The sequence below is a fragment of the Podarcis bocagei genome, assembly GCF_964188305.1.
Source record: "Podarcis bocagei genome assembly, chromosome: 2".
Lineage (NCBI taxonomy): Eukaryota > Metazoa > Chordata > Lepidosauria > Squamata > Lacertidae > Podarcis > Podarcis bocagei.
In genome coordinates, this window is record NC_138126.1 from 20,092,888 (window position 1) to 20,114,737 (window position 21,850).

Consider the following 21,850-nt stretch of genomic DNA (forward strand, 5'->3'; position numbering starts at 1 on the left):
TCTTCTCCCCTTCTTGTCCAAAGGAAGCAGGAAGCAAAAGCTATACACAATTGGAAGTTCCCAGCAAGCTGTGCTGGAGTATAAACAGACATGTGACATAAAACAATCATGCCTGTTCTTAAGGTGGAACGGAATATCCCAACAGTATTGTCTCCCGATGGGCTGCACGCACATGGCCAGGGGTTGTGCCTACATGGAAGCTGCCTCTGCTCTTCTTGTTTCAATTCTCCTGAACATTTGCGTATAGTCCCGTAGCAGCCATCCTGTACGACATCTGCGACATACGTCCAATGGAGCTGTATGCACACGTTAGCAGAGTTCAGCAGAAAGCCAGACTGTTTAGGAATGTAGAATCGCGAAGTTCTTTATTCATTACAGCAACTTAAAACAAAATAACATGGCTAGTGTGAACAGCATCTCTCACACACATCCTCTCTTCAGGGGGGGGGGAGCAGAAGTATATCAGACAGACTTCCGTTCCCAGACATACAACAATAAGGAATGTAAACAGAGGATCACATGACCCAGCAATGGGAAAATGAAATACTAACATCCTCCCCCTTTTCATGGCATCCTTGCTGCAGACTTAGCACATTCGCAGCTTACTTAAAAATACATCCAGTTGTTCTTTATTAACAACTTTTGACAACAAATCAGCAGGAATTTCTTTTCCTGGCACATAGGACACATTTAGGAGTCCTCTCAGGATACAATTCCTTGCATGACATAACTTGATCTTCAAGTATTTGGTTCTTTGCTAGCACCCTTCAGAATTAAGCAAAGCCAAGCACGATTTGCTGTCCTGATAGATCTGTATAGGACACGACACAATCACCCCCATGTCCTTACACAATTGCAATAACCATTCAACATCCTTGAGTGAATATTTCAGAGCATTAAGTTCAGCTTCACAGGCATTTAAGCTCACAGTAGTTTGCTTCTTGCATGACCAGTCAAACAAACAGTTGTTATGCAGATAACATACACTAGAAGTGCTTTTACCATCTGTAGGGTCACTTCTAAAACTTGGACAGGGTATAAATAATAAATTATTATTATTATAAATTGTTATTATCAGCATATATTTAAAGTGAAGGCGGTGAAGGTCCTGTGTGAGTGCCTGGAGGCGGTTGGAGGATGGATGGCGGCTAATGGATTGAAGTTGAATCCTGACAAGACAGAAGTACTGTTTTTGGGGGACAGGGGGCGGGCTGGTGTGGAGGACTCCCTGGTCCTGAATAGGGTAACTGTGCCCCTGAAGGACCAGGTGCGTAGCCTGGGAGTCATTTTGGACTCACAGCTGTCCATGGAGGCGCAGGTCAATTCTGTATCCAGGGCAGCTGTCTACCAACTCCACCTGGTACGCAGGCTGAGACCCTACCTGCCCGCGGACTGTCTGGCCAGAGTGGTGCATGCTCTAGTTATCTCCCGCTTGGACTACTGCAATGCGCTCTACGTGGGGCTACCTTTGAAGGTGACTCGGAAACTACAGCTAATCCAGAATGCGGCAGCTAGACTGGTGACTGGGGGCGGCCGCCGAGACCACATAACACCGGTCTTGAAAGACCTACATTGGCTCCCAGTACGTTTCCGAGCACAATTCAAAGTGCTGGTGTTGACCTTTAAAGCCCTAAACGGCTTCGGCCCAGTATACCTGAAGGAGCGTCTCCACCCCCATCGTTCTGCCCGGACACTGAGGTCCAGCGCCGAGGGCCTTCTGGCGGTTCCCTCATTACGAGAAGCGAAGCTACAGGGAACCAGGCAGAGGGCCTTTTCGGTGGTGGCGCCCGCACTGTGGAATGCCCTCCCATTGGATGTCAAGGTGATGGACAACTACCTGACATTCAGAAGACATCTTAAGGCGGCCCTATTCAGGGAAGCTTTTAATGTATTATATTTTAGTGTTTTTTGGTTTCTGTGGAAGCCGCCCAGAGTGGCTGGGGAAACCCAGCCAGATGGGCGGGGTACAAATAATAAATTATTATTATTATAAGATCTCCATACTACTGATTAGTAAATTGCATTAGTTATGCATAGTATCTTTCAGGTAGAGAGCAATGCATTTTAACGCTTTCCAGTCCTTAACAGTGGGCTTGGTAGCATGTCTGCTTAACAGATTCAAGCTAACTGCAATGTCTGGTCTTGTGCATCTAGCAATGAAACTGAGTTTGCCTAAAACACTGTGGAATAAACTAGCATCAGTTGTTAAGACCAAAAAAATGATCTCATACCTTTTAAGAACTTTTAAGAATAGGAGTATGTTAATGTAGTAAGTGAAATATATACTGACTGCTGAAATGTGGCTGATCTATACATTTGACACAACCTTCTTATTTTCTTTTCACCATTAGGTGCTCTTTTGTATTCAGATCAGGCCTCAGTACAAGAATGTAGCATTTGGGAAGGAAGATGCAGCCCAGTAACCCACCACTGGAAGCCAAGATGGAGAAGATCTGCACAGCCACCATGTATTTCCCCTTGGTGCTCAAGTAAGTTGGCACAAAGGAGACCCAAACACTGCAAAACACCAGCATGCTGAAGGTGATAAACTTGGCTTCGTTGAAACCTCCAGGCAGCTTCCTGGCAAGAAAAGCTACAGTGAAAGATATGGCAGCCAGAAGGCCCATGTAGCCAAGGGCAGAGTAAAACATGGTGGTGGACCCTTCATTGCACTGCAGAATTGTCTGTGTGACTTGGGAATCCATGTCTAGTTCTGGGAAGGGGGGAGATATTCCGATCCAGGCAATGCAGATGCCAAACTGAAAGACAGAACCAAAGAGGACAATACCATTTGCCAAACTCTTTCCCACCCACTTGCTAATGCTGTTCCCTGGTTTTGTGGCCATGAATGCCAAAACCACAGTTATAGTTTTTGCCAGCACAGAAGAGACGGCGACTGAGAAGATGATGCTGAAGATGGTTTGGCGGAGAAGGCAGGTGACCTTTTGAGGCTGGCCGATGAATAGAAAGGAGGACAAAAAGGAAAGCAGAAGCAAGGAGGATGTAAGTGAGGTTTCGGTTGTTGGCTTTAACAAGTGGAGTGTCTTGGTGTTTAATGAAGATTCCCAAAATAGTACTTGTGATTAGGCACAAGAGTAGGGCAAAGAAAACCAAGGTCACCCCCAGGGGTTCTTCATAGGAGAGGAAGACTATTGTCTTGGGGATACATTGATCCCTCTCATTGTTTGAGTATTGATCTTTTGGACACTCAAGGCAATAACCTGCGTCTGAAAGAAAGAAAAACTTATTTCAGTACATGGAATCTCAATGTTTTTCCTTTTTATAAATGGAGAATCCTGAAACACATCAATCTCATGTTTTCAGGATTGTATAGATTTTGGCGGAATCTCTGGAATTCCGTTGTGTTGGAGGACTGCAACCATGCAAAATCAGCATCTTGAAATGTTGTGTTTCAATTTTGCAAAGATCACTGTATTCCTTTGCTAATACGTCTTTTCAGGCCGAACATGGATGCTTTCATCCTGAAGCTGCTTCTCAGAACCCCTGTCTCCCGGGACTTGCTGTTCCTTCAAAACCATTTACCTGTCTGAACAGAAATGGTCCCTTCAAGGCACGGGGCACAATAATAGCAGCATATCTCCTTTCCTTCTGGCACCACCTTGCGAGCTCCAGGTTGGCAGCTTTCTGTGCAGGTAGAATGGGGCGTTGTCTGGACATCAAGGAATGAAAGAGTGTTTGAAGAATTACTGCTTTGTATATAGAAAAAGAGTTTGAAGTTATGGCTCAGGACCGCAATACCTCAAGGATCACCTCTTTCCATATGAACCTGAGATCATCTTCTGAGGCCTTTCTTTGTGCGCCTCTTCCCCGAGAGGTCCAGAGGGTGGCAACACAAGAACAGGGCCTTCTCAGCAGTGGCTCCCCATCTGTGGAATGCTCTCCCCAGAGATGTCCACCTGGCACCTTCATTATATACCTTTAGGCACCAGGCAAAAACATTCCTTTTTAACCAGGCCTTTGATTGACATGCCCTTTTTAAATGTGGCTCTTTGTGAGGGGGGTATTATTGGGTTATTGCTTTTATTTTTATTTTATATGCTGTGATCCTTTTATGTGAACCGCCCTGAGACCTCCGGGTATAGGGCGGTAAATAAATTCAATAAAGAATAAAATAATAAAAAATAATTACTAAACCGTTCTGTTCTGTTGGGTCTATGCCTTGCAGAAGAAATGATATCTCTCCGTGTCTCATGTTCAAAGCACTTCTCCTAGAATATTAACGGTGTTTTTCTATTACACTCAAACAAGGAAACCTTTATCACCTTAAAGGGGGATGGGAAACCTCTGGCCCTCCAGAAATTCATGGAAACTTAGCTCTTGGCCATGTTCACAGGGGTTGATGGGAGTTGGACTCCAGCAACATCTGGAGGCCACATCTTCCCCATCCCTCCCTCCTTGGAAGACTAAATAAAATAGGATGGCATAAGAATGCTTTGCTTTCCTTTTTTGTTTTATTGAAAAAAAAGATGCTACAGAAAGCTTCTTATACTTGGCCCTCCAGCTGTTTGGGACTACAACTCCCATTATCCCTAGCTAACAGGACCAGTAGTCAGGGATGATGGAAATTGTAGTCCCAAAACAGCTGGAGGGCAAAGTTTGGCCATGCCTGTTATACATGATCACTGATCTATATCACAATGACTTTGTAGCTATTTTTGACTGAGACCAGCTTCTGTAGTTTGTTCATTGATAGATCTTCAGGCTCACAGTTAGCATTGCTGTGTTACTTTTATTGTTGTTAGCCGCTCTGAGCCCGGCTTCAGCTGGGGAGGGCAGGATATAAATAAATTTATATTTATATTTATATTTATATTTATATTTATATTTATATTTATATTTATATTTATATTTATATTTATATTTATATTTATATTTATATTTATTTATATTTATATTTATATTTATATTTATATTTATATTTATATTTATATTTATATTTATATTTATTTTTATTTTTATTTTTATTTTTATTTTTATTTTTATTTTTATTTTTATTTTTATTATACACTACACTTGCTACATTTATGGATGGTGGCGAGAATTCAGCATTAAAAAGCAAGCCCACCTAGTCTACACTCTCTAAAACAATATGAGAATAGAAATACAGTCCTCCTTTGAAATCTGCACTTCTCCAAAATCGGCAATGCAGTTCTCCAGCCAAGGAATGTGGGTGGGTTGGTTGGTGGGTGTACGCACATGCATACACACACACACACACACACACACATATATGAAAATATTAAGAATGTATGACAATGAATATGTTAGTAGCAAGAGTGGCTGGGGAAACTCAGCCAGATGGGCAGGGTATAATAATAAGATCTTTATTCTTATTCTATGTTAGTGAGATATACAAATCTATATGCAAATCTAATGTGCCATCAAATCTAATGCACACCTCCATTTTCAAAACCTTGAAACCCCCCAAAAATTAATTTGCCGTTGAATGTAAATGCGCCATCAAAACTAATGTGCAACCCAATTTTCACGAAGTAATTTGTCCAAAAAAGGGGTGTATTACATTCGAGTAAATATGGTATTTAGGGGAAATTGCAAAGTGAACATCTGGCAAAATTGCATGAAGACATGTGTATATTGGGATAAATTTGTACCAAAATGCTGATAGATTTTCATTGTAATTATGCCAGAATTTGGAGAACTGAATTAAAGATTGAAATAATCTTGGAGAACCAAAACTGACAGGTTCACCCATTGCTAGCTACACTTCCCCAACTTGTAAGGTAAGAATCCACCCCCTACCTGGTTAAACCAGCCGGGCCATACAGTGTCCTTCTCATGAATAGTCAGTTCTACACCCGAGGAGGTTTGAGTCTGCAGCTTTCCAACTTTCACTCGTGCGGCAGTTTGGTTAGGAAATGTGACAAAATTCACAATATCATAGTCAGCCGCTAGCTCCCTGTCTCCATCAAAATACATCTCGCCCATGGCAGTACTGTTGAAGCGGATGCTTCTCACAAAGGGGTGAAGCTAAAAAGACAATATTGGCAAGATGTATAAACAATTATGCATTTCACTTCTTCCTCCAAAACCTTCAGTATTTCTAGTCCTTTGGCAGCAACCAATGCAATTCTTGAACATGGGAACAAGTTTCTAATCTCTGACAGAGGTCTGGGCATGTCTGGTTATCTCCCGCTTGGACTACTGCAATGCACTCTATGTCACCTTTGAAGGTGACCCGGAAACTACAACTAATCCAGAACACGGCAGCTAGACTGGTGACTGGGAGCGGCCGCAGAGACCAGATAACACCGGTCTTGAAAGACCTACATTGGCTCCCAGTACGTTTCTGAGCACAATTCAAAGCGTTGGTGCTGACCTTTAAAGCCCTAAACGGCCTCAGTCCAGTATATCTGAAGGAGCGTCTCCACCCCCATCGTTCTACCCGGACACTGAGGTCCAGCACCGAGGGCCTTCTGGTGGTTCCCTCACTGCGAGAAGCCAAGTTACAGGGAACCAGGCAGAGGGCCTTCTTGGTAGTGCCGCCTTCCCTGTGGAACGCCCTCCCACCAGATGTCAAAGAGAACAACAACTACCAGATTTTTAGAAGACATCTGAAGGCAGCCCTGTTTGGGGAAGCTTTTAATGTTTGATGTATTATAGTATTTTAATATTTTTTTTGGAAGCCGCCCAGAGTGGCTGGGGAAGCCCAGCCAGATGGGCGGGGTATAAATTATTATTATTGTTGTTGTTATTATTATTATTATTATTATTGGCAGCTACATAATGAAATCCTGGGGCAGCGATTCATGTATATGGCGGGTTCAGCTGGAAGTCTGCCAAAGAGCAGCAAGACTATGACAGATTTGCCATATGTGTCTTGATGAACCACAGAATCTAGCTTTTATATGGGTCGGGATAATTGAAAAGGGTTAAATTGTGATAGATCCTTGAGTGGGCTTTATATTCAAAGTAATGGGCCCTCCAATGAGAATACAAATTATAGGCACAGCGCTATTTAGGAGGCAGCCAGGCAGTATGTTGGTTGAGTTGTCATTGCATCAGTGAAGTGTCTGAAGATAAAGCTAAGAATCAATGAAGGCAGAAGCTGAGAGGAGCCAGCCGAGGTAGGGAACCTCCACTAGAGAGGGGAAATAGGTCAAACCTATAGCCATTTCTAGAGGGATGCGGGTGGTGCTGTGGGTTAAACCACAGAGCCTAGGGCTTGCCGATCAGAAGGTCGGCGGTTCGAATCCCCATGACGGGGTGAGCGCCCGTTGCTCAGTCCCTGCTCCTGCCAACCTAGCAGTTCAAAAGCACATCAAAGTGCAAGTAGATAAATAGGTACTGCTCCGGCGGGAAGGTAAACGGCGTTTCCGTGCGCTGCTCTGGTTCGCCAGAAGCGGCTTAGTCATGCTGGCCACATGACCCGGAAGCTGTACGCTGGCTCCCTCGGCCAATAAAGTGAGATGAGCACCGCAGCCCCAGAGTCGACCACGACTGGACCTAATGGTCAGGGGTCTCTTTACCTTTACTATAGCCATTTCTCTTGAAGTAATATTAGTTTAAAAACAACATGTTCCACCATAGCAGTAGTATGTTTAAAGTGACTGTAAACTATTTAATAGAACTGGGCACACCAGCACCTTCCCCTCCCAATCCAAGATGGCGCCCAATCTGGTACTTCAGATCAGCCCCTATCTAACCCTGAGCCAATCTCCAAACTTATTTGAAAGCCAGCCCCAAGTGTTTTAAGCTCTAATTGAACATGTGCTGGGGAGGGAAGAAAGGGAAGCAGGAGATCCTTTGCCTCCTCCCCCAACCAACATGCACAGCAGGGTTGCAAAAACTAATCCAGTGGTTCTCAATTTTATGTTATTTTTCGCGGTAGTAAGAACCTTCACTTTAAACCAGTGGTGGCCAAAGTTGGCCCTCCAGCTGTTTGGGGACTACAACTCCCATCACCCCTAGCTAACAGGACCAGTGGTCAGGGATGATGGGAATGTAGTCCCAAAACAGCTGGAGGGCCAACTTTGGCCACCATTGCTTTAAACAAAACTTCCATGGAGTCCTCCATGGAAGGACATGGAGCTGTAATCTCTCTCTCCCTCCCTCCCTCCCTCCCTCCCTCTCTCTCTCTCTCTCTCTCTCTCTCTCTCTCTCTCTCTCTCTCTCTCAGCTGTATAAAATGGAAATTATAAATAACTGGTGGAACACTAAACCCTGGTTATAAGTCCTGCTCAGCTAACCTTCCTGAATATTCACAAGGGATAAGGTAAAGGGACCCCTGACCATTAGGTCCAGTCGTGACTGACTCTGGGGTTGCAGCGCTCATCTCGCTTTATTGGGCGAGGGAGCCGGCGTTTGTCCGCAGACAGCTTCTGGGTCATGTGGCCAGCATGACTAAGCCACTTCTGGCGAACCAGAGCAGGGCACGGAAACACCGTTTACGTTCCTGCCAGAGCGGTACCTATTTATCTACTTGCACTTTGACATGCTTTCAAACTGCTAGGTTGGCAGGAGCTGGGACTGAGCAACGGGAGCTCACCCCGTTGTGGGGATTCGAACTGCCTAGCAGGAGTGAAGCAAAGGATCACGTCCAATGTCAAGATGTAGCAGAGTGACATTCCCCACCCTACCAAGCAGTGACTGATTTGGAAATAATAAGTGAGGATACAACAGATAATAAGCACAAGCACAGTGAGGAACCACCTCTATAGGTGGCTAGTTTTCTTTGTCTCCCTCCCTCTCTCACCCGCCATGGCTCTATGTTCAGAAGGTCCAATCTGCCTTGTTCTGTAGTCATCACACGGCTAGATGCAGATGTCATCAGAGCATGGAAGGCATGTGCCATGACATAGACAGCACTATAAACAATATAGATCTCCGCAGACATGCCTTTCCCAAGCCAAACTGCTTCCATTTTCCCCTTCCCCTTGCACCTTTTCCAGGTTTCTCTTGACCATCTGTGTTTGGAATGAGAGCAATCAAATATTTCTGACCAAATCTGATCGAAGGAATCTTCATCTTGAGTCAGGAAAATGTCCTGGGATTTTGAACCCTTCTTCGTTTGGATGCTGAAGAACAATGCACCATGGAAGAATATGACGTCCCAGTACTCAAAAGATGTGCTTAAGGTGAAGCCCCACAGAGCTGTAGAGATCCAAACTTTCCCTACCGGGGCATTGATTTCTAGTCCAACTCTGTACAGCACATGTGGCAACAGAAACATTGTGTCAGAATCTCCATAATAAATAATCACGTTGGCCTTCCTCTGTGAAAGAAGTGCTAGGAATCTTAAAAGTGTCTTCTTTGAAACACGAAGGCCAGAAAATATTTGTGGGATCCCAAAGGTGAAGGCTACGCAGATGCCATCCCCAAAGAGCATCGCCTTCATCGTTCTCACAAATAGATTTCCACCTTCATTGTCTGGAGCAAGCAGACCAACCCATGTCCACCTAAAATGCAGCAAGAGCATAGCTATCCCCCTGTACTGTGGAGCTTCCTTTGGACTCATCCAGTAGGAAGAAGGGAAGTGGGCTTTGTCACTCAGAATATGGTTGACAAAACCGTAAGTGAGCTGGAAAGGAAAGGAAAGAATGTTTAGCGTTGGAAATAATGTCCAGAGATTGTGGGAGATTTGCAGCCAAAAATCTAAGAATGTATATTCTTGTTAATTAGTAAGCCTAGAGGCTAACAGCCACAGAGCTGTAAATTTCTAGGTAGGCAGACTCAGACCATAGGAATGCAACTGGTAGAGAGAGAGCTCTGTGTGGTTTCAAGGTGAAAGAAAAGACAGATTGAAACCCTTCTTCCTGTTGCTCACTGGCTCTTTTTCCTTTTATACCATGTCTTCAATGGAGATGGGTGGATGTTTACGCTCTTCCTCAGCTTAGACTCCATTTTAGAATTCAACTATGTACAGTGGTACCTCAGGTTACAGACGCTTCAGGTTACAGACTCCGCTAACTCAGAAATAGTACCTCAGGTTAAGAACTTTACTTCAGGATGAGAACAGAAATCGTGTGGCAGCAGCGGGAGGCCCCATTAGCTAAAGTGGTACCTCAGGTTAAGAACAGTTTCAGGTTAAGAACGGACCTCCAGAACAAATTAAGCTCTTAACCCGAGGTACCACTGTATTTTGTAACCTGGAAGTATTTTTACCGGCATTATTTTTGCTCCTGCTGCTTGTTGAAAATGAGTGCAAGAAATTAAATAAGTAAACACAATCTTTCATTTACTTTACAGTCTGTGTTGTGGTTCTGTGTTGTGGTTAATCAGGGAGAGAAGGGGGAAACCAATACATAGTTGGTTAGCTGGACTTGCTCAAAACAAGGTTGTATAGCCTAGTTCTCCTGCTTTTAATTTTGCTGCCAAGGATGGGATTTCAAAACTCTCTTCAACCCCACTGCTGCCAGGAGAGATAACTTGTGATTAATATATCCTCCTCTGCCTACTCAATCCATCCCACAAGAGAGATTGCCATCCTAAAATAGCTTCCACTCAAACTCAGATCTAAGTCCCACTGAATTTTTTTGGACTTACTGCCAGGTAAGTGGGTTTAGGATCATCGGCATTTATTTTCATTCACTGTACGTTTGGCTCCCTTGGCAATTTGTGTGTGTGTGTGTGTGTGTGTGTGTGTGTGTGTGTGCATGCGTGCATGCAAAAAAAACTTCCATCTGTGTGGTGCAACAAGTTGGTATCAGCTGCACTGTGTATAAACGTTTTCAAACTTAACTACTTTTACTCTATTTTTAACAATTTATATTCTTTTTCAGTATCACACAGAATGTGAAGTGTGAGAGTACATGTGCTTATCACAACTTTTAAAAAATTGAGTAGTGATTTTCATTATTGTTTTGTTCTGCTTTTTAATATTATATTGCCTTTATACCACCCTCACATTTTATGAGAAAGCTTTCAAGTTTAAAAAGTTGCATCTGAGATTTGCTCTGACAGGTCCCCCCGTTCTCCATACCTGGGGGATCTTGAAGAGGTCTAGCATGGTTGACATCTGAAGAAAAGTTTCGAAGTCCCCTCCTTGAATAACAGCCAGGTTCTTTCCATGTTGCCCACACCTGAAATTAGGAACCATCCAATGCCCAGTTGAGAGGAGGTCCATTGTGGCTTCATAGGTTATCCTGACACTGAAATAGTTCTCAAAGATATTGTAGCCTAAGGTGATATTAGGTAAGAGCTTGGGATTTTCATTGATCTCATTAATGGCAAGCAAAATGGCCAAAACATGCTGGTAGTTCATCTGCAATACTCTGGATGGAAAACAAATGGAATGTTGACCAGTTTAAACAGTGTATTAAAATGGATGTATGCAGAAGATGTGATAAGAGACCACTCATGTTGATGGAGTAAAGCAGTGCTAGGGTAGAGACCCTACAACTTTGGGGCAAATTTCCTTCATATCTGCAGGTGAGCCTCCTACTGTCCCAGTCACATTTCAAACCATTCTGCTAAACTATGGAGCTTAAGAATCTGCTGCTCACTCTGTATATAGACTGTATACAGGAAAGATAAGAATTGGCTGAGAAAAATCGAAAGCTATGAGCAAATAGCACTTACGGGAGGAAGTCACCGACAGGGTCAGACCTGAAAGCGTGTTTTGGATACAGAGCGGTCCTCACAGGTATAACTCCAGCAATGATGTAATCCCCTGGACTGTAATAATTATTTGAAGATGTCCGTAGGTCTGACAGATCTAGATCTTCCGTCATTGCTACCTCAACTGGCAAATGAAGCAAGACTAACAGAAGGATCATTTTAGGCACAAACAAGTGAGAACTTCCTTCAGCTGATTTTATTATATTCAGAGCAAGGACAGAAGCATTTGCTAGGAAGGATACACAAAATCTTCATCCTGTAACTGACTTCTCAGAGGAGGAGCTCGGGGCTGGCTTTGGTGCTAACAGAGAAACAAATTTCAGACTAGCCTACCACCTCTGATGGTTTACCTCCCAGCCCTCCTTCTTAATTGCTCAGTATGTTGCTCTGTTTCCGTACTTGGCAAAAAGAATGATCAATGATTCTGGATTCTGATTATTATTATTATTACTGATCTCAAAAGTGACCTCTGGAAAACCCTATGAGAACACATCAATCACAATGTTTTTGATAATTGCAGGGGAGATATAATCACATCCTCGAAGTTTCACGCTCTCTTTGCGGCTGTTTGCGCAGGTGTACAGCAGGAGAAAACATGTTTGCAAAAGTTTGCATCATGCTTTCCTATGGGGCAACTGAGAGGACAATGAACTTGGAGGGCGACGTGTGATTCTCTAGACCCTTTGCTGGTGACCCTTGACTTTAAACCAATGAGAGGGTAGGACTGGGCTGTAGCGCAGACTTTCAGCCCAGCTGCCTGAGCATTCAAATCCCTTGCGTCAGTTTCCTTCCAGGACTTCAGAGGAGGGCAAGTTACTTCTCGCCCTCTCTCTAGCTTTCTTTCTCTCTTATTCCCCTGCTATTTTTTGACAGCCAATAGCGAGGCCTGGAAACAGATGGAGAAACAGCACACAAGCACTCTGCTGGCTACCCCCTGATCACTTCTGCATGCTTGGTCTCCCTCGGACAGCGGTTCTCAACCTGTGGGTCCCCATATCTTGTTGGACTACAACTCCCATCATCCCTGAGCTCTGGCTAGATAGGGGTGATGGGAGTTGTAGTTCAACAACATCTGGGGACCCACAGGTTGAGAAAGGCTGCCCTAGGAGGTTATGGACTCTCCTTCCTTGGAGGTTTTTAAGCAGAGGTTGGGTGGCCATCTGTCATGGATGCTTTAGTTGAGATTCCCGCATTGCAGGGAATTGGCCTAGATGACCCTCAGGGACCCTTCCAACTCTGCAATTCTATGAGAAAACTGTCCATTTAATCCTACCCTCTGTTTCCTGCTATTTAACTTGTTACTGATCCACAAGAGGACCTTGCCTCTTACTCCATGACTGCTAAGCTTATTCAATAATCTTGGGTGAGTTACTTTGTCAAAAGCTTTTTAAAAGTCCAAGCACACAATATCAACTGAACCACCTCTGTCTATATGCTTGTTGACGCTCTCAAAGAACCACCTCACTAGGCAGTCACCTGATACTAATGTATTTAAGAAGAGTTTGATTTGATATCCTGCTTTATCACTACCCTAAGGAGTCTCAAAGCGGCTAACATTCTCCTTTCCCTTCCTACCCCACAACAAACACTCTGTGAGGTGAGTGGGGCTGAGAGACTTCAAAGCAGTGTGACTGCCCAAGGTCACCCAGCAGCTGCATGTGGAGGAGCAGGGAAGCGAACCCAGCTCACCAGATTACGAGACTACCGCCCTTAATCACTACACCACACTGGCTACAATATTCATCTCACTGTCTACTATTTAACCATTTGTGCAACTTGCATTCATTTCTTTCATTGTTGTTAGTCTTCAGGTTTTTAGGAATGTGCTCCACAAATTATTTTTTTGCATCCCTTACTGTCCTCTTGCATGTTTTTAGGCAAAATTTGTGTTCCTTTTTGTTCTCCTCATTTGGACAAGGCTTTCATTTTCTAAAGTAAGCCTTTGTGTCTCTAATACTCCACACACACACACACTTTGCTTATCAACCACATAAGGCTAACTCCTGGCCCTGCAGTATACATTATAGGTGAGCTTTTATACAGCTCCCAAACATTTTGGAAAGATTTGACCCTAACTACGTACCTGTTAGGCAGTGTACATCTGATTCCACATATGTGTTCACCACAGGCATGAACTCAATGCACAGCTCTGGGAGGGTGGAAACTTTTATGTGGAGTCAGGCTGTGCATCCGCTAAAAACATGTGTATACCTTTAGCCCATATACCCAATGAAGAACTTGTCACACCAGGTAGAAGAAAAAGATTGATTTATTGAACATACATGAAGAAAGACAGCATATATAGGTGCTGCTTCAGACAGCAAGGTTAAAAATATGCAGGTAGCAAATAATCATTAAGCATTTACACACAAAGAATCCCTGACTACCAAAAAGCCTAGAAAATAAGCAATGCAATTTCTCATAGCCTTATACTGAAAAGAAAGAAGGGAAGGGAAGGGAAGGGAAAGGAAGGGAAGGGAAGGGAAGGGTAGGGTATACCTGATCTTGGAGCAAGCAGGATTTGAGAACTATGCCTCTGGTAAGAATTAAGCTCTCTCCTTCAGAATTCTATGCAGGCAAGGCAACAAAGTCTCTCACCCATTATTTGGTCTAGAAAACTGAGGAGTTGAACTTTGGATTCACCAAGAAGCAAAGGTGGGGTCACATGGGAGCTGGGAACTGACAAGCCATTGAAAATTCTTTGCTTAACTATATTTTGAACCGAAATAACCTCTATGGAGAGGTCAGAGGGCTTCCTTAGTGAGTGAATAACATTACACCTCTTTTGAAGTCTAAAGTGGCTGTGTTGGGTTTTCTCAGCAACTGTCTATTTACATATATATTGAATTTGAAAGCCCTGCGACCACTAGTCCTTATTGGTTTGACAACATTTACATCTCACACCAGCCTTGGGTACCACTTAAGATTAAGTCCAGGGTTACCACCCCTCTGGCTGTTCCATGGCTAATTCTTCTTGGGCACAGTCTGACCTTTAGAGTGCCTAGAAATTGTACTTCTTCGTTGTGACTTGCGCACACATGAATATTGCCTATCTTGCTGTAAAACAACTCCCTTCATACCTGACCATTGGCCAAGCTGACTGGGGTAGCTAGGAATTGGAGTCTAAGAGCTGAAGTCCAGACACTGGTTCTCTCTGCTGCCTGAACTTAAGGGCTTCACAGTGCCGGGTGAAGTCATATTTGTATGTCTGTTTCAATTCAAGATATTCGGTTACTTCCAGATCATGATACTTGAGTGGCTGAGCCCTGCAATGGGGGTAGATGGGGTAGACAACAGTTCCTAATTTTTGATAGGTGTCCTGTTACTCTCCTTGATTCATGAAATGAGCAGATGGATCATTCATGATGTATCAGCTCCAGTCAATAGTGGATTTCCCAGGATGGCCCACAGTCTTCCTTCCCTGAGTGATGCTTCCATCCACTGTGCAAAAATGCTAGGATAAAAAGAGTGGAGTTTGGCCCTCAAGCTGTGGAGGCTTCAGTAAAGATCCCTGCTCCCATAATGATTATTTGTGCAGCAAAAGTTTGCTAGCACAACATAGAAATCAGGTTCCCCCTTGCCACTTGGCTTGGAACAGGTGAGGAACCCCTGGTGTATGGGTAGAACATGGCACTCCAGAATTCTCTTTCTTGACCTCTAGAACTTCCACTAGGGACACGGGTGGTGCTGTGGGTTAAACCACAGAGCCTAGGAGTTGCCGATCAGAAGGTCGGCGGTTCGAATCCCCGTAACAGGGTGAGCTCCCGTTGTTCGGTCCCTGTTCCTGCCAACCTAGCAGTTCGAAAGCACGTCAAAGTGCAAGTAGATAAATAGGTACCACTCCGGCAGGAAGGTAAACGGTGTTTCCATGCGCTGCTCTGGTTCACCAGAAGTGGCTTAGTCATGCTGGCCACATGACCCGGAAGCTGTATGCCGGCTCGCTCGGCCAATACCCCAGAGTCATCCGCAACTGGACCTAATGGTCAGGGGTCCCTTTACTTTTACTAGAACTTCCACAGGCCACGTCTCTCTCTGGCTCTTGCCCTGTTCCCTCCTTGGGCTTTAGTTTGGCCAGAATGTGACGCCAACCAGCTTTTGTTTTGGGGTTTTTTTGTTTTTTAAAAAATATGGGTGTTATTCATTTAAGCCTTCTTCAGGGGGTCTATTCTGAGGAAGACACCCAACATTTCCCTTTGCTCTTTTTCCAAGTAATTTTTTTTAAGAAATGCAGCACTTACATCTACTACCAAAAGCCCAAGGAAGCAGAGGAGGAGGCCACCCCAAATCATCCGAACCATATTCTCAGTGCTGAGTTTTTCCTGGGTTAATGATCCTGCTCCTACAGTAAATGTGGAGGTGAGGAAAAAGGGATATTGAATCAGAAAAGGTGAAAAACAAGAAACATATTACGTCTTCCTTAAAATACCTTGGGTGCTTTAGGCTTGGCTGGAATGTGACTCCAAACAGCTTTAAAAAAAAAAAAAAAATTGGGTGTTATTCAGTTAAGCCATCTTCAGGGGGTCTGTTCTGAGTAGGACTGAGCTGAATGCCATCCTTTATTTTTATTTAATTACATAAAGAAGATAAAGCAGAATAAAAGAAAGAAAAATACTGTTAATGTGATTTGTTTAAAACAAATATCCATAAGTTAGAGCAGGCTGGGATAGCAGGCTTGTTGGTTTTTTAATGTCTGAGGTAGATTTTTTCAATTTCGTTGTTCTGTATGGGCCAATGACAATAAAGATTATCGTATCATTATAGGTGAGTCAGAAGGATTATACAGTGGAACCTCGGTTTTCGAACATATTCCGTACTGGAAGACCATTTGACTTCCGAAACATTGGGAAACCGAGGATCAATGGGCAGTCAGCAAAATCCATTGAAAAAATTGAGAAATGCACCTTGGAAGCTGTTTGACTTCTGAGGTGAGTTTAAAAATGGAAGCAATTACTTTGGGGTTTTTGGCGTTCAGGTTCCGAATTGTTCATCAATGGAGACATTCGAGAACTGAGGTTCCACTGTACAGTGTCAGGATATCAATGAGGGCTCACAAGTATACCTTTACGTTTGCATCTGAGTTTTTCCTGGGTTAATGACTCTGCTCCTACGGCAGTTGTGGAGGTGAAAGAAAGGGGATATTGAATCAGAAAAGGTGAAAAACAAGAAACATATCACGTCCTCCTTAAAAACAAGCCAACATCAAGACATGGTGTATGAAGCTGGCTTGTTTTACTCAGCTATAGTTAGGATGATCTGTCATTTTTCTGGCTTCGGACCAGAGGTACTGCTAAATATTTACAGGGTTCATGGCAGAAGCCCTTGTCAGGTACTGGGCAGAGGAGGAATAGTGGAGACCACCTCCCCATCCTGACCCTTCCAGAAAAGAAGAAGACAGTTCAGAATTACACCAGGGGTTTGAGGGAGGTCACAGCTCAGAGGCAGATGAGGGGAAAAGCTGGGGAATAATGGGAGAGGAGGAGGAGGCAGGGCCGGAGCAACTGGCTGACATGTTATCACTAGAAAGCATTCCAGACCCACCATCTCCCAGAACCCAGTGGGCCTTAAAAGTGGGAGAGCAAAGGGCTCAGAAGCAAAGGGCGCTCGGCACCACCCATAGAAGAGATGACGAATGAAAAGGGGGAGGGGAGATTTACCGTATTTTTCGCTCTATAACACGCACCCGACCATAACACGCACATAGCTTTTAGAGGAGGAAAATCCGTAGGCATGCCACCCGTAGGCATTCCCTCCATAACACGCACAGACATTTCCCCTTACTTTCTAGGAGGAAGAAAGTGAGTGTTATGGTGCAAAAAATACGGTACTTGGGGGCAACACCATTATTCCAAGAGGCTGTGTTCCCAACCCTCTCTCTGTAAATATTGAATAAATAGCAGGTGGTTGGGACTTTTCCTTATCTTATCTTATCTTATCTTATCCATTCCTAGCAACCTGTTATGGGAGTTGGTTCCTCTCCTGCCTGATGGCCTGTGATGACATCCCCCTTGGGGTCCCTTGTAACTCTACACTTCTACAACTTGATGAATAACAATTCCTATATGTTAAGTTTCATATAAATATAAGTGTCAGGGAACTGCCATCAGAGGCACGGGAGAAGGAGAGGGTCTCTGATTCTGCAGGGGAAGGTCCAAGCGCCAGAGGGAGACTCAGCCGGGAAGAGGGGGAAGAGAATGAGTGTAACACCAGGGATCCAGGAGAGCAACGGGACAGGGAGGTGCAGGGGCTCCAGGACTCTTCGTTGGAAGTTAGTGAGGAGAGCCCAAGCACCCCGCTGCCCACGCCCACCCTGCGCAGGAGACTCCCGCGCAGTGAGAGGCGGAAACGATTGGGCATCAAACAACTCTTATGTTGGCAACGCTTCAAGAAACGCCCACAGACAGATTCTACGAGTGACTAAGAGCAGCCACGCTAAGATGGGCTGCGCAGTCCGGAGGGTTTAACCAGGCAATCCGATGCTCAAACGGAGCAGGATTACGCACGAGTAACTCCCAACCACTACAATAAGCTTCTGGGAAATTAAGATGGTTGAATGGGGTCTTGCCAGCCCTGTGTTCCTGTGTTGTACAGTGCAGCCAGCTGCCCTACGTTTTGTTTTTAAGGAGAAAGTGATATGGTGATCAGTACAAACAACCTGGGGCTCAGAGATGAAAAGAAGACAGAGTCCCTACCAGAGAAGAATGGCAGATTAAGTTGATGGACTATGCCGAATTGGCAAAAGTGACCAGAAGAATAAGAAATCAGGAAGATGAAATTTTTAACAAAGAATGGGGGAAATATATAATTTGCCTTAGAACCATTGTAAACAATAAAAATTATTAGTAGGATCAGGGTGTCTCAGCATCTAGGAACTGGCCATGCCAGATGCTGAACCTTAGGTTATAATTGTTGGACAACCACCAAAATAGATTTTGTGAAGGGAGTCTTGTTTCGGTTCTATGCGAATAGAACTGAAACAATGGCATTCTCAGTCATACCTTATGCCTCACTGAATTAAGTGGAGTTAAAAACGCATAGGATTGAAGCCCTGGAGATCACATCAGGACAGCAGGCAATCATTCCAAGCATGAAGCACCCTAAATATTTATTTATGCTCATTGCTGTCCATTACCTTCAGTCACGGTGAGATTCACTGTCGCATGCAGTCTTAAATCCATGGATTTAATTGTCGCGCGGTACATTCCCGCATCATGAAGCCCCACGCGATGAAGCACTAGCGTGCCATTCTTGAGAACGTCTGCCCGCTGCTGATACATCTCATCCACCAGTTTGCTAGTATTACATTCTTTCCCCCACCATTTGAGGGCTGTTCCACTGCAATTGTCTAGAATGTATGCAAGGATAAGGACATTTCTGTTGCCGGCAATAAAAGTCCATGTGATGTGGAGGAATTCCCAGGAAGGACTGGGGGGCTGAAGGGAGAAGGGTAACTGAACAGTCTGGTTGATGGTAGCGTTGACCCAACTGTGAGCTGAAGAGATGGGCACTGCTGATGCCATGCCTGAAAGAAACAGAGAAGGAAAATGCATGTGCTGTCTGCTATACATAAATGGTAAGGTAAAGGTAAAGGGACCCCTGACCATTAGGTCCAGTTGTAGCCGACTCTGGGGTTGTGGCGCTCATTTTGCTTTATTGGCCGAGGGAGCTGGCGTACAGCTTCCGGGTCATGTGGCCAGCATGGCTAAGCCGCTTCTGGCAAACCAGAGCAGCACACAGAAACGCCATTTACCTTCCCGCCAGAGCGGTACCTATTTATCTACTTGCACTTTTACGTGCTTTCGAACTGCTAGGTTGGCAGGAGCTGGGAATGAGCAACGGGAGCCTACCCTGTTGCGGGGATTCGAACCGCCGACCTTCTGATCGGCAAGTCCTAAGCTCTGTGGTTTAACCCACAGCGCCACCCGCGTCCCATACGTAAATGGTATGTGTGGCTAATACCCATTGAAAACCTTATCCTCGACGTATTTATCTAATCCCTTTCAAAAGTCACCCATGTTGGTGGCCATCATCATGTTTTTCTTAGAACATCTGTACAGAAAAAGCCTATCAGAGAAGGGGGCCCTGCCCAATAGCTGATAAGATAATCTGGTGCTTTTCAATCAATACCAGTCATCATGAAAGATGAATGCTTTAAAAAATGGCAGAAAGAGATTTCAAGATTTATCGGGGGGGGGGGGGGCAAAAGGCCAAGGATAAAACATAAAATACTTACAGATGTAAAAGATAGAGGCAGGTTTGCCCTCCAAGACCTTAAATTGTATTATGAATCTGCTTGTTTGGTATGGATCAGGGACTGGACTGCAAGAAGATCAAGGGACTGCAAGAAGATCAAACCTCTCCATTCTGAAGGAAATCAGCCCTGAGTGCTCACTGGAAGGACAGATCCTGAAGCTGAGGCGCCAATACTTTGGCCACCTCATGAGAAGAGAAGACTCCCTGGAAAAGACCCTGATGTTGGGAAAGATGGAGAGCACAGGGAGAAGGGGACGACAGAGGACGAGATGGTTGGACAGTGTTCTCGAAGCTGCAAACATGAGTCTGACCAAACTGCGGGAGGCAGTGGAAGACAGGAGTTCCTAGCGTGCGCTGGTCCATGGGGTCACGAAGAGTCGGACACGACTAAACGACTAAACAACAACAGCCCAATATAAACATTTTTGCACACTAATATATGCATTTTGCAATCTTTTTTTGGTGGCACACCAACTCAAAATTGAGAAAAGTATAAAACTTCAAGAGTAGGTGTATTTTGGTCCATGTGTTGATTCAGCTGGAGGGGTTCATCTAATGAAACTTGTCATCAGAAGCCCTGCAAAAAGGCTTCAACCCATGCAAGAGACATTTCTCCCTTCCTCCACTTGTGCATCCCACAAATTTGGCCTAGGATGGGTCAAGAGAGCTCCCAGAACCAGAGACATAACTGGGCCCCCTTGCTTCTTTGGCATGGAGCCTCCAAAGCTGAGAGAGACCATGGACCAGAAACTCAAAGAGTTTCCTTTTCGTTGCCTTTCGCGCTCCGCCAATGACTTTCTAAACTAAGGGCAATTTTTTGCGCCCTTGGCAGCCACCAACCTATCTAACTCCTAGGTACGCCCCTGCTCAGAACAGCACACAGGGGAAAAGGGATTTTTTGTTTGGCAAGCTGAATTGCTTGTGCAGATGGAAGATTCGACATAACGCGATGTTGATTTCCACCCAGGGTGTGGGGTGATCTGCTTTGGGTTTTCTAAAGGAGAACAAAGTGTCTAAACTCACTGCCATTCATTTGGTTCTCCTGCCCTTCAGAAGCTCACCCCAGCAGCCTCACTATCCCATTTGTAGAACGCTTATAGCAATAACCGCCCATCATGCCGGCTCTTCTGCCCAGCGTTGTCCCCAAAGAACCGACTTCCAAAGCACAATCTGCTTTTGCTTTTACTCACCTGAGAATGCCCAGAAGAATGCCACACTGATCAACATCCTGGAGGGTCGTACAATTAGATACCGCACCAATTCTGAAATCATACCCGTCTCAAACCTCCAACAAGTGAACTGCTTCCTTAATTGAATGTTTCAAGATTGTATCTCTCATTTTTGTTCTATGTGGTAAGTGAAAGATCTGGTCTCTGGAAAATGAGAGAAGCAAGCAGCTCTGGTGTGATGAGACCACTCGAGATAACACGATCAGCAAAGGATGTGGTCTAGCAGGGTCAGGTACCTGCTGCACAATACATTTAGGCTGGGCAGCTAGGAAGAGAATAGAAACTTAACTTGCACCATTTCAGAGAATTATGGCCTTGAAGCAGAAACCGAGGGGAAGGGCGACAGCTCGGCAAAGTGGTAAGCAGAAGGCAGATGAGGAATAGAAACGTCTCGTAGAAACCGCAGTCTTTATAATGTATTAAATTAGGTTTGGTTGCTTGGTGAACGGGACGTATACAGCTGTGTGTGTGCAAGAAGGGGAATGCTCAGAGGACACTCAGCGTTCTACTTGCCTGCTTCTTCAAATGACAAGATGTTCTAGGGGTGCAGCCTTTAACCAGGGTTGTTTTCCTCTCCGAAAAGGTCACCGGAGGCTTGTGACAAGACTCCCTTTGACACTGGACAAGAACCTTTGCCTACTGGCTTCCAGGTCCTGAGGAATATTGCAGGTGGAGGATGGATAGGGATGGGAAATCACATGGGGACAGGAGATTTAGCAGTTTGAGCCCATAATCATTCATTGCATCCCAGAGGGAATGGGGGTTAAGGCTGG

The 21,850-nt window shown here is 44.6% G+C and overlaps 2 protein-coding genes and 1 pseudogene across 3 annotated transcripts in view; 1 reads left to right on the forward strand and 2 right to left on the reverse strand.

Annotated features, from left to right (window-relative positions):
* Positions 1-21,850, forward strand: part of LOC308580708 (vomeronasal type-2 receptor 26-like) — a gene marked incomplete at its 5' end in the record, with an annotated part of 196,714 nt that overhangs the window by 65,655 nt on the left and 109,209 nt on the right. The gene's annotated exons all lie outside the window — the stretch shown is intronic.
* On the reverse strand, positions 2,331-11,711 carry LOC308579673 (vomeronasal type-2 receptor 26-like; annotated as a pseudogene). Its single transcript has 7 exons — positions 11,560-11,711; positions 10,961-11,252; positions 8,735-9,559; positions 5,782-6,009; positions 4,151-4,229; positions 3,544-3,759; positions 2,331-3,227 (listed from the first exon to the last, which is right to left on the reverse strand). The product of its transcript is annotated as a vomeronasal type-2 receptor 26-like (transcript).
* LOC308581138 (uncharacterized protein) lies at positions 13,850-21,301 on the reverse strand. The gene is made up of 4 exons (XM_081183639.1): positions 21,039-21,301; positions 18,728-19,117; positions 15,837-15,937; positions 13,850-15,052 (listed from the first exon to the last, which is right to left on the reverse strand). The coding sequence occupies exons 1-4, from the start codon at positions 21,118-21,120 to the stop codon at positions 14,969-14,971; spliced, it is 657 nt and encodes a 218-aa protein (XP_081039765.1). The 5' UTR covers positions 21,121-21,301; the 3' UTR covers positions 13,850-14,968.